Raw genomic sequence first — 13,353 nt, forward strand, 5'->3', positions numbered from 1 at the left:
TAGGGTTTTATTGCTCTAGTAACTCAAAATGTTTCGTTAAACTTGGTAAACGGATTCATTCTGTACTGCTCACCATCTGGTGTTAATTTTTCCATAAAATATTCTCACCGAATTGCACATTCATCTACTTGGAGCACATTCCTCATGTTGATTGGTCCTCAAACGTCCAGTACTGCTGTTAGTACATTCAGAAACACAGGCTGCCATCAAAATGGGTAGTTCATTAAGAATACAACGGGGGTGGGTTGGAAATGTATGAGAAGAGAATAGGGTAAAATACTGAAACGCCAAGCTATAAACGTGACTTCTCCCATCCAAGTCACATTTTGCCTCTCCCATGGACACTACTCCTGAAAACGTTCCAGGTCAACCTCTTCCTTCAATGTACACTTCCAGTCTGCTACACACAAAACTGCTTTTCAGTTGGTATCCTTTGCTGGTTGCATCTTCCAATCTAACCCCAACAAATGTTTGTTGTCCCGATCATCTCCCAATCTTCTTGTTGCAAGTAAAGATGTATACACATGTCACATCAAGTTAAAAAGCAGAAAAGATGAAAATCTGTGATAACCAACTTACTGTTTCTCCTCTGTAACCCCTTTCTCCAGGAAATCCAGAAAAGCCCTGATGGAGTGAAAAGTACAGTATCATTTAAAGTGCCATCACTACTAAATAGAGGGTCTCAAAGTTTTGAAGCAGCAGGTGGAATAAATTGGACTTATTAATAGCTGATTAACGAGAAAGGGTAAAATGAAGTCAACTTTTATGACTAAAGTTTTCAATGAACAAAATATCTTTACATGAAATTACATGGGATTAGAAATGAATTGTTTTTAATGTCACAAATATAGGAAACAAAAATGCTGGAGGAACTCAGCAGGTCCCCACAGCGTCTAAAGGAGGTAAAACTATATTTCCAAGTTTCAGGTCTGGGCCCTTCTTCATGGTATGAACAACAAGCAGGGCAGGAACAGCAGCATTGCCATTGGTATGGACCTGGGGAGAGTGGGGATTGGAGACACAGCACTCCCCCAAAGTGTACCACCACCCAGTGCCACTGCCGACGGCTCCATACAGGCTTTAAATGGCCCGTTAAAGGAGCTGATGGTGTTTTATTTAAAATCTTGCGAACACGAAGTCTGGGCCCAAGATGGAGGTGCTTGTTTCAGCGGTGGCCAAGAGGGGTGCAGACTCCGGGGGAGTAGTGGACAGGTGCAGGGCACCAGAAATGGGGAGAACATTTCCCAATGAGAAGAAGAAGCAGAGGATGGTGACCACGGCAGCAGCATAAGGGGCTCAGCATAAAGGCTGCAGTGACTTGAGGTCAAAAGACTCACATCAAACTGCAGGCTGCTGAAGACTGGCTCTGGATTTGAGAGGGTGCTGAGGGCAAGAAGGGGCCCTGAAGGGCCCTGAAGGGGTTCTAATCGTGTCAAAGGTTTGATCTTGGCTCAGGTTGCCAATGGTTTGAACTGAACTGGAGACCTGCGTGGCTACAGAAGTTGCAGGAATGATGGAGGCGCATCCACGGACACTCATTGACTCCGAGGGAACTCTTGTGCTTCTCTTTCTTTGACTGAAATGGCAAATCTTTATCTGCCTTATGGCAGACACAAGTTGCACTTTTACTAAATTGCTTCACTTTGTGCTCCAAAACTGAATGCAACTTACACGGTCTCCTTTTTCACCTTTACGTCCTTCTGGTCCTGGCAAACCTGCTCGCCCAGTCATTCCCTGTGTATTTTAGAAAAAGGATTGACTAAATGGTTTCAAATGTGGTACTTATTAAAAGACATACATTTCTCAAGGAAAAGTACTATATGAGAATTCAATAGACTTTGATTTTCTTCATGATAAAGTTCATTTATGAGAAAATAGAATTCATTACTCATCACATTCCCTATAATGTTTCAATTATATATTTTTTGGAGTTTGCAGAAGTAAGGTTCATAAGAACACCAATAAAAATCCCCTGCGACCAAGAGTGGATATGCTGTAAAATTGGAAAATTTGCTTTACTCGCACAACATGAACCATGTACATTCCATCTTGTCATGACTTACATCTTTTCCAGGAAGCCCAGGAGGCCCCATGAGTCCTTGTCGTCCAGGTGAACCTAAATGTTTTCAAGAAAACAGTGTATTAATTATCTGTCAATCCCTAGATCAGATATGTGTACAAAAGTGTTAACTACTGTAAAGAGCATAATATATGCCTGATGTGGATCAGGCAAAGCTATCGGAAATATTGTTCTTTATATCTTTTCTCCAAATTTACTGAAATATCTGTGAACACAAGTATGAGTTGCCTATACATAGGATTCTCCTGTCTGTTTTTCACCTCCCTATATATCAGTTGGATTTCAGAATGTTTTAGCTTAATCAGTTCTTTGAAATGCCTAAATTCTAGTTTTTCTTCTAATTTTTCAAAAATAAACAAACCTCACAACATTATTTTTGTTTTCCACAACCCCTCTCATGAAGCCTCCAGCTTGGGGAACCTGCCAACTACGTTGGCCCGAAGAAAACATAATAAAAATATTCAGATAGATCATGCTTCCTAGTTTTATCAATGGGGAGTGACAAGCATCTATTGGCTTACTACAGTTTGAAATGGCTCACACAAGTACTGACCAATGCTACTTTGCCTAGGTTTCTTTATTTAATAAAATATATCACAAAGTGACATCCCTTTATCTAGCATCACAATGTTATTTGAAAGCTGGCCTTATTTGGTATTGTTGGAGAGAGAGGCATAACTCTAACGCATCTGATTTGCATGTATTAGCTTTTAGTTCTCATGGCTAGGCAGGCGGTGTTGCTCAGATGGAGGGACATTGCTCCACCTACTCATGCTCAATGACTACGTGACGTCATGTCATGTTTAAGTTTAGAGAAGATTAGATGCTCAATTTCCAATTTTAATTTAAATTTTCCAACACTGTTGGGGACCCTTTTTTGAATTATTTACAGAATCTCTGATTTGACATGAATGCAGATGTGTTGACTGATAGGGTAATTTATTACGTTGATAAGGAGTTCTTTTTTCCTCTTCTTGCCAAACAGCTTCATTGTTGGTAGTGGGTTTAAATTTTCTTTTACAATAAAATAATAAAATTTTACTGTAATTTAATTTGTCAATTCAGAATGTGGAGTACCTTGGATGAATTGGTAATGATCTATTTTTATTTTACTTTTAATATGTATTCTTATGTACTCTGTATTTTTCAATCTGGAACTTCAATTTCAATAAAACTATTGAAAAAGAAAGAAAGCTGGCCAACTATGGATAAAGGGCTAGAATTTTATTAATGCGCCAGATTATTTCACTAGAAAATATATGTCTTCATGGTGTGAAACATACCCATAGGTCCCATTGGTCCAGGGGGTCCGGGAGGACCTCGAACACCAGTTACAACGGTGTCTGTGAAGGTGTTTGATAAGACGGAATCACCTGCTGCAAAGAATAATACCTTCACTATTATTGGTAATACAATTTGGAGAACTTTTCACATACGTGTTCATGCACATTAGTAAAATCTTTGAGTCTCAGCGTAAATGTTGGCAGTTGTAATGGTGACTAACAAATCTGTCCCTTTTCCTTTTAACTTTGTTAAAAATTCCTTGCCCTAGGAGTAATTCTTCGCGACAATTCTGGGCAACAATGTCTGACACTATATTCTCTCAGTCAACCATTGGAGCAATAATGAGTCAGTCTTTGCTCTTGTTCATTGACTGAAAAGAGACACTGCGGACCATTTCAGGGGCTGATGTCAGTTAACAGCCCAAGGGGAGAGAATGGGTGTTCTTCCTTTTTCTCGAGTGGAGCTAATTTACCAAATAAATAATTAACACAGTGGTTGTACAGAAAATGACCAATCATTAATATTTAGAACATCCCAGTCATGCTTTCCTGATGTGACCCTGGCAGAAATCCTGATGGAACCATGCAAGTACATGTGTTTGCTGCTTCTCCAAGGAGAACATGCATCACCAGTCGTGGGAGCAGAATTCAGATTTGTTATCAGAGTACATGACATTCACATACAACCCTGAGATTCCTTTCTCCTGTGGGAGCAGAATTAGTGGAAAAAAAGTAGTGGAAAAAAATAAACTGTACATGGCATAAACATGTAAATAATCAAAAAATTGTAAAGACAACAAATGTAAACAAATGAACTGCAATACAGGGAGAGCAAAGAAAATCAATAAAATGCACAATTAAGAGTCCTTAAATCAGCCCCTGATTGAGTTTGTTGTTGAGGAGTTTGATGGTGGAGGGTAGCAACTGTTCCTGAACCTGGTGGTGTGTGTCTTGGGCCATCTATGCCTCTTTTCTGATGGCAGCAGCAAGAACAGAGCATATGCTGGGTGATGAGGGTCTTTAATGATTGCTGCTGCCCTCTGGTGGCAGTGTTCCCTGTAGATGTACTCAGTGGTGGGGAGGGTTTTGCCTATAATGTTCTGGGCAGTGTCCACTATATTTTAGAGGACTTTATGCTCAGGGGTATTGATGTTCCCATACCAGACTGAGATGCAGCTGGTCCAGCCAGCACACTTTCTACCACGCATTTGTAGAAAATTGCCAAGGTTCCTGATGTCATACCAAACCTCCATAAACTCCTGAGAAAGTAGAGGGGCTGATGTGCTTTCTTCACAATGATGTATTAGGTCCAGGAAAGATCCTCAGAGATGGTGACTCCCAAGAACCTAAATTAGCTTACCCTCTCCACCTCTGATCCCCCAATGATCATTGGATTGTACACCTCTGGCTTTCCTTTCCAGAAGTCAACAAACAGCTTCTTGGTTTTGATGCAAAGTTGTTGGTCCACTATTCAGCCAAGTTTTCAATCACCATCCTGTGTGCTGACTCATCTCCTTTCTTTATACAACTCCACTACCATGGTATCGACAGCAAATTTGTAGATGATGTTATTGTCATACCGAGCTACACAGTTGTAGGTGTACAGTAGAGCAGTGAGGGGGGTGGGGGTCGCTAAGAACACAGCCCTGTGGTGATCTGGTACTGATGGAGATTGTGGAGGAGAAGTTCTTACCAATCTTTGCTGATTGGGGTCTGGAGGTGAGGAAATCCATTATCCAATTACACAGTGGGGTGTTGAAACCCAGGTCTTGGAGTTTGCTGATCAGTTTTGAGGGGATGATGGTGTTAAATGCCAAAGTGTAGTCAATAAAGAGCATCCTGATGTATGCATCTTTGCTATCCAGGTGTTCCAGAACAAGGGAACCTCTATTTCTCCAGTGCATAGCCACATTGCAGAATAGAACAAGTTTTCATACTTCAGAAGACAGGATCTAATAAGCTATCAAACAAGCTTGCAGTACTTAAAAATACAAAGCTTTAATTGATTCAAATGAAAAGTTTCTTGAACTGGAGCATATACTCAGATTCAAACAGACTAGCTAAGTATTTCCAGCATTCTCCATTATATTTCAGATTTTAAACATCTGAGACACAACAATTATTGTTTCAGATTTATTATTCCTTCTTAAATTACAGTGGAACATACCTCTCCCTGCCCTCTCCCCAACCCCCCTCCACCCCCAAGAGGACAATATGTTAGTTTAATACTGGAAGTATTTGGGGAGAGTTTCATCACACTACATGGAAAATAATTATCTGCAGTCAGATGACAATTTAAATTCTATTCATTTTGCAAGGAAAATTCATGCTAAAAAAATGCACTGTGCAAAATAATGAGAATAAAAATGATGAATTATAATCACACATTTCTCTTGAAGGCAGCTTCAGTAATTCCTCTGCAGGGACTCCCCTCTGCTCACTCTTCATTCCCTTTAATATTCCTTTTGTTCATCCAACTATCTAATTCTCTCTTAAATAGCCTGAAACTGGATATGTGGCACATTTCAAAAATTTGTTTTCTAACTGCTTCTTCAATTCTTTAATGGCCTCTTAGTTGTAAATTTGCTTGGAGATCAGCAAAAAACCAAAAGACAAGGAAAAAAAGTTTAACTTGCAGATAATCTTATTTTTTTCAATTTCCTCACATTCTTTTCCTTTCTGCCACCTCCAGCACTCAAACTCATCTTAATGCACCATCAACATCTCATGGCCGTCATCAGCAAAGTTCGCCATTCACAAGCAATATTACCATCTCTCTTTCCTTTCTTCTATGTGAAGAGAGCACAGATCCCCATATAGGGACAAGGAACTAGACATGGCCTGCAGCCATATTACTTCCCCCAAAATGCACTCCTGCGTATTTATTAGATTTAAATCCCATCTGTGATTTCATCTCCTATCTTACCTACCAATCAATATCGTTCTTTATCTTACCAAACACAACCATCAATTTTCATGACTTCAGCAAAAGTACTAATCATATGACCTACACTAGATGTGCATGGCAAACAGCGAGAGTCGCAGAACTTCACTTCGGCACTGGTCACAGAGTTCCATTCATAAGAACAAACATCATCCATTGTCTACTGTCTCTTATCATCAAGCTAATTTTTGACCTAACTTGCCAAATTTGCTGTGGATCCCATGGGCCCTTACTTTGTGGACTGATTTCCCTTGTTGAAGGCCTTACTTTTTTTTTTTTTTTTTTTTTTTTTTTTTTTTTTTTAATTTTTTATTTTTCACACCATAAATCACAATAGCCATGATATACACTTTTTCTTTTCCACACATTTACAGTGACTTTTTCTCCCTCCCCCCTCCCTCCTCCCAAGCCACCCCCCCATCCCTCCCCCCTCTCATCCATTTTAGTTATACAATCTAGGTTGCATTAATTCAGTTAGACAATGTTGTCATTCAACAAAAATACACCAGAAATTCTACTGAGTCCATTTTTTTCTTCTCTTCTCCTTCCATCAACTTAGGTAATGTTTGTTCCCGGTAGGTTTTCGCTATTGTATTTAATGTAAGGCTCCCATACTTGTTCGAATATTTCAATATTATTTCTTAAACTATATGTTATTTTTTCTAATGGAATACATTTATTCATTTCTATATACCATTGTTGTATTTTCAAATTATCTTCCAATTTCCAGGTTGACATAATACATTTTTTTGCTACAGCTAGGGCTATCTTAACAAATCTTTTTTGTGCATCCTCCAAGTCAATTCCAAATTCTTTATTTTTTATGTTACTTAGGAGAAAGATCTCTGGATTCTTTGGTATATTGTTTTCTGTTATTTTATTTAATATCTGATTGAGATCATCCCAAAATTTTTCTACTCTCTCACATGTCCAGATTGCATGAATTGTTGTTCCCCTTTCTTTTTTACATCGAAAACATCTATCAGATACTGTTGGGTCCCATTTATTTAACTTTTGCGGTGTAATGTATAGTCTGTGTAACCAATTATATTGTATCATACGCAGCCTCGTATTTATTGTATTTCTCATCGTTCCAGAGCATAACTTCTCCCATGTTTCCTTTTTTATCTTTATATTTAAATCTTGTTCCCATTTTTGTTTAGTTTTACCATTTGTTTCCTCATTTTCCTTTTCTTGCAGTTTAATATACATATTTTTTATAAATCTTTTGATTAACATTGTATCTGTAATCACATATTCAAGGTTACTTCCCTCTGGTAAACTCAAGTTGCTTCCTAATTTATTTTTCAAGTAGGATCTCAGTTGGTAATATGCCAGCGCTGTATCTCCCGTTATATTGTACTTATCTCTCATTTGTTCAAAGGATAAGAATCTACTTCCTGAAAAACAATTTTCTATTCTTTTAATCCCTTTTTTTTCCCATTTTCTAAAGGCAAGGTTGTCTATTGTAAAAGGGAGTAGCTTATTTTGCGTCAATATTAGTTTTGGTATTTGGTAATTTATTTTATTTCTTTCTACATGTATCTTCTTCCATATATTGAGGAGATGGTGTAATACTGGAGAAGTTCTATGTTGTACCAATTTTTCGTCCCATTTATATAATATGTGTTCAGGTATCTTTTCCCCTATTTTATCTAATTCTAGTCTCGTCCAGTCTGGTTTTTCCCTTGTTTGATAAAAATCTGATAGGTACCTTAATTGTGCGGCTCTATAATAATTTTTGAAGTTTGGCAATTGTAAGCCTCCTTGTTTATACCATTCTGTTAATTTGTCTAGTGCTATCCTCGGTTTCCCCCCTCTCCATAAAAATCTCCTTATTATTTTCTTTAACTCTTTGAAGAATTTTTCTGTCAGTTGTATTGGCAATGCCTGAAATAAGTATAGTATCCTTGGAAAAATGTTCATTTTAATACAGTTTATCCTTCCTATCAGTGTTAGTGGTAGCTCTTTCCAATGCTCTAAATCGTCCTGTAGTTTTTTCATTAGTGGATTGTAATTGAGTTTATATAATTGGCCTAGATTTTTGTTTATTTGCACACCTAGGTATCTTATTGCCTGCGTTTGCCATCTGAATGGGGATTCCTCCTTAAATTTTGAGAAATCCGCGTTATTCATAGGCATTGCTTCACTTTTATTTACGTTTATCTTGTATCCCGACACTTCTCCATATTCCTTCAATTTCTTATATAGTTCTTTTATTGATAGTTCTGGTTCTGTTAAGTACACTATCACATCATCCGCAAACAGACTGATTTTATATTCCCTGTCTTTTATTTTTATTCCTTTTATATTATTATCTCTTCTTATCGATTCTGCTAGTGGTTCTATAGCTAGCGCAAACAATAATGGTGATAGTGGGCATCCCTGCCGCGTTGACCTGCTTAAGTTAAATTGCTTTGATACATGTCCATTTACTGTCACTTTCGCTAACGGTCCCTTATATAATGCTTTAATCCAATTAATATACTTCTCCGGTAAACTGAATTTTTGCAATACTTTGAACAAGTAATTCCATTCTACTCTGTCGAAGGCCTTCTCTGCGTCTAAAGCAACTGCTACTGCCGGTGCTTTATTTCCTTCTACTGCATGAATTAAGTTAATAAATTTACAAATATTGTCTGTTGTGCGTCTTTTTTTGATAAATCCAGTTTGGTCTAAATTTACCATTTTCGGTACCTGTTCTGCTAATCTGTTCGCTAATAGTTTAGCTATTATCTTATAATCTGTGTTTAGCAAAGATATTGGTCTATATGACGCTGGTGAGAGTGGATCTTTCCCTTGTTTTAGTATCACTGTAATTATTGCTGTTTTACATGAATCTGGTAAGTTTTGTGTCTCATCAATCTGGTTGATTACATCCAGGAGGGGCGGTATTATTAGGTCTTTAAATGTTTTGTAGAATTCTATTGGGAGTCCATCCTCTCCTGGTGTCTTATTATTTGGTAAATTTTTTATTATCTCTTGTATTTCTACTGTTCCAAATGGTTCTGTTAATTTATTTTGTTCCTCTATTTGTAGTTTTGGTAGTTCAATTTTAGTCAAAAATTCATCTATTTTCCCTTCTTTCCCTTCGTTTTCGGTTCGGTATAATTGTTCATAGAATTCTCTGAAGTTTTCCTTAATTTCTTTTGGATTATATGTAATTTGTTTGTCTTTTTTCCTTGTTGCCAATACCGTTTTCTTAGTTTGCTCTGTCTTAAGCTGCCATGCTAGGATTTTGTGTGTTTTTTCCCCTAGTTCATAATATTTCTGTTTTGTCTTCATTATATTCTTCTCCACCTTATATGTTTGTAATGTTTCATATTTTATTTTTTTATCCGCCAATTCTCTTCTTTTGGTTGTATCTTCCTTTATTGCTAATTTTTTTTCTATGTTTATTATTTCCCTTTCCAACTGCTCTGTTTCCTGATTATAGTCCTTCTTCATCTTGGTTGCATAACTTATTATTTGCCCTCTAATGAATGCTTTCATTGCGTCCCATAGTATAAACTTATCTTCCACTGATTCCGTATTTACTTCAAAGTACATTTTTAATTGTTTTTCAATAAATTCTCTAAAATCCTGTCTTTTAAGTAGCATGGGGTTTAATCTCCATCTATACATTCTTGGAGGGATGTCTTCTAGCTCTATTGCCAATAACAGGGGTGAGTGGTCCGATAATAGTCTAGCTTTATATTCCGTTTTCCTAACTCTCCCTTGTATGTGGGCTGATAACAGGAATAGGTCTATCCTTGAGTATGTTTTATGTCTAGTCGAGTAGTATGAGTATTCCTTTTCTTTTGGGTTTTGTTTCCTCCATATGTCCACAAGTTTCATTTCTTGCATTGATTTAATTATAAATTTGGTTACTTTGTTCTTCCTGTTAATTTTTTTCCCCGTTTTATCCATATTTGGATCCAAATTCAGATTGAAATCCCCTCCTATTAGTATGTTCCCTTGCGTATTAGCTACCTTCAAAAAGATATCTTGCATAAACTTTTGATCTTCTTCGTTAGGTGAATATATATTAAGTAGATTCCAAAGCTCTGAATATATCTGACATTTTATCATAACATATCTCCCTGCTGGATCTATTATTTCCTCTTCTATTTTAAATGGCACATTTTTGCTAATTAATATAGCCACTCCTCTTGCTTTTGAATTATACGATGCTGCTGTTACATGTCCTACCCAATCTCTCTTTAATTTCTTGTGCTCCAATTCAGTTAAATGTGTTTCTTGGACAAATGCTATATCTATTTTTTCCTTTTTCAGTAAATTTAGTAGTTTCTTCCTTTTAATTTGGTTATGTATTCCATTAATATTTAGAGTCATATAGTTCAGCGTAGCCATTTTATATTTTGTTTATCTTCTCTTTCCGTTTTTCCATCATTACCTTTCCTCCTTTTCCATTTCTGTTTTCTTATTTTCAACTCTTTACCAGACAACATTCCTACAACATCCAACATTTTCCTTATTCTCCTATTTCTATCTTCTTTATCCCCAATCTCCCCTTCCCCTCCTGAGTTGCCCTTTATCCCTTGTCGGACAACCACATCTCCCCTCTCCATTTGGATTTGCGAATCCACTCGCAAGCGTCAACTGATTTTGCAGTGACCGCTCTTTTCCCCCCACCCAGCCCCCCCCAGAAAAGATTTCGTTTTTTATATGTCACAAAGGTCACTCTTTTAGTTCCCTCCTTATTCTCTCTATTCCATTACCTTCCCTTATTAATTCTTGTCTATACTTTCTATGTTTTCCTCTAATTACAGATACTTTCACATATGCCCGTTGTCTCTATTCACTCTTATACCTCTTTACCCGCATACATATCAATCGTGGTCATTTTTACCCTCCTTACCCGTCTTCATCCCTCAGTCTATTTTTGTCTTTACCCACATACATATCAATCGTGATAATTTTTGCTCTCATTACCCGTCTTCATCCCTCAGTCTATTTTTGTAATTGTTCTGCAAATTTTCGTGCTTCTTCTGGATCCGAGAATAGTCTGTTTTGTTGTCCTGGAATAAATATTTTCAATACCGCAGGATGCTTCAGTGTAAATTTATATCCTTTCTTCCATAAAATCGCTTTTGCTGCATTGAACTCTTTTCTCTTCTTTAGGAGTTCAAAGCTTATATCTGGATAAATGAAGATTTTTTGCCCTTTATACTCCAGTGGTTTGTTGCCCTCTCTTACTTTTTCCATTGTCTTCTCCAGCACCTTTTCTCTTGTAGTATATCTTAGGAATTTTACTACAATAGATCTTGGTTTTTGTTGTGGTTGTGGTTTAGGGGCCAATGCTCTATGTGCCCTTTCTATTTCCATTTCTTGCTGTAGTTCTGGACATCCTAGGGCCTTAGGGATCCATTCTTTTATAAACTCCCTCATATTCTTGCCTTCTACATCTTCCTTAAGGCCCACTATCTTTATGTTATTTCTTCTGTTATAATTTTCCATTATATCTATTTTTTGGGCTAGTAATTCTTGTGTCTCTTTAGTTTTTTTATTAGATTCCTCCAATTTCTTTTTTAAGTCTTCTACCTCCATTTCTGCTGCTATTGCCCGTTCTTCCATCTTGTCCATTTTTTTCCCCATTTCTGTTAAGGTCATATCCATTTTATTTATTTTCTTTTCTGTGTTGTTTATTCTTCTTCTTAAATCATTGAATTCCTGTGTTTGCCATTCTTTAAATGACTCCATGTATCCTCTAACAAGAGCAAGTACCTCCTTTACCTTGCCTATCTTTTCTTCTTCTATTTCCCTGTACTCTTCCTCTTCCTCTTCTTCTTCCTCTAGGTTGACCATCTGTTGTTTCTTTGCTGCCCTTTCCTCCTCTTCTTTCTTGTTTCCATTGTCTTCTGTGGTGTCTTCTTGCTGCAGGTGTTCTGCAGCTGTCGTTGCCGGCTGTGGAGATCGACTCCCCAGCTGGTCCCCCCTCCCGTCGGTGTGTTTTTTTGTATGCGCATCGCGCATGCGCGACTCCTCGCGCATGCGCGGTTGCGCACTTTTACTCGGCTCTGTGAGCCATTGTTGTAGTTCTCTTTCTACCGACCTGAAGTAGTGGGGTCTTCTCTCCACAGCGGGCCTCTTCGGACAGGTAAGGCCTTCACCTTTTTCCTCCGTTGTCTTCTCTTCCTCTCTTCTTTCCGTTGATTTTGATTTTTCTCCTTTTGTCTCCATCTTCTTTCCACCTTTATATTCACTTTTCTTTAACTTGTATTTCTGTGCCTTTGTACTTTCTCTCGTTTTTCCCGACTTTTCTGGAGAGGGCTGGAGTTCACCGTCCGGCCACTACTCCATCACGTGACTCCTCCCGTTGAAGGCCTTACTAAGACCACATTGCATTATCGTACATTGACACACCATCAATTTCTTCAAAAATGTAATCAATTTAGTCAGACAGGATTTCCCTCTGTAATCTCATTGATTAATTTCTGCCTCTCTAAATACTGATTAATCCTGCTCCAAAAGTTTCCCTGATGATCCTTGACTCACCCATCTGTAATTACCTGGCTTCCCGTCTGGTTTCTCCTCTTAAATAAAGGTACCATATTTATTATGCTCCAGTCACCTGTTAAACCTCTTTTGTTGTAATGACACGTACATTGACAGAATGCCAATCATTCACAGGACCATAACCCAACACACACCAGCTCAGACACACAGACTCTGAGAGTCTGGTAAGAAAGAAAGTTGGATTCCCATATGGAGACTTGCTTATCTCAACTTAGCAAGAGATCACTTGATGAAGGCAGAGATAGCAGAGAGCGTGGGACTCTCCAACACCTCGACTTAGCTGCAGACAGATAATGTTGCTCCAGGGTGATCAAAGAAGAAGCAGCATCAAAGAACGTGGAAGGCACTGCAGTCAATCCTGCAGCTACTGGAGGACTCTGTCTCAAAACGAGTGAGATATTATTGGACCGCTACACAAGGGTGTTTTTGTTCATAACTGGAATGGTTATTTTCACAGAAAATCAAAAGGAGCAATTGAGCTTGCTCACTATGAATGTCAGTTTGAATAGGATTCTTGTTATACAGTC

The 13,353-nt window shown here is 37.8% G+C and overlaps 1 protein-coding gene across 4 annotated transcripts in view; it reads right to left on the reverse strand.

Annotated features, from left to right (window-relative positions):
- The window catches only part of emid1 (EMI domain containing 1), a 383,223-nt gene that overhangs the window by 17,674 nt on the left and 352,196 nt on the right, over window positions 1–13,353 (reverse strand). For 2 of the 4 annotated variants that reach the window (XM_069932905.1, XM_069932907.1), the window contains exons 10-13: window positions 3,364–3,453; window positions 2,064–2,116; window positions 1,672–1,734; window positions 580–624 (exon numbers count right to left, since the gene is read on the reverse strand). In XM_069932905.1, coding sequence (XP_069789006.1) covers window positions 580–624; window positions 1,672–1,734; window positions 2,064–2,116; window positions 3,364–3,453 — 251 coding nt within the window. Of the gene's footprint in view, window positions 1–579; window positions 625–1,671; window positions 1,735–2,063; window positions 2,117–3,363; window positions 3,457–13,353 lie in introns of all 4 variants that reach the window. The other 2 variants (XM_069932904.1, XM_069932906.1) reach the window with 1 other exon arrangement.

This window comes from Narcine bancroftii, chromosome 4, assembly GCF_036971445.1.
Source record: "Narcine bancroftii isolate sNarBan1 chromosome 4, sNarBan1.hap1, whole genome shotgun sequence".
Classification (NCBI taxonomy): Eukaryota; Metazoa; Chordata; class Chondrichthyes; order Torpediniformes; family Narcinidae; genus Narcine; species Narcine bancroftii.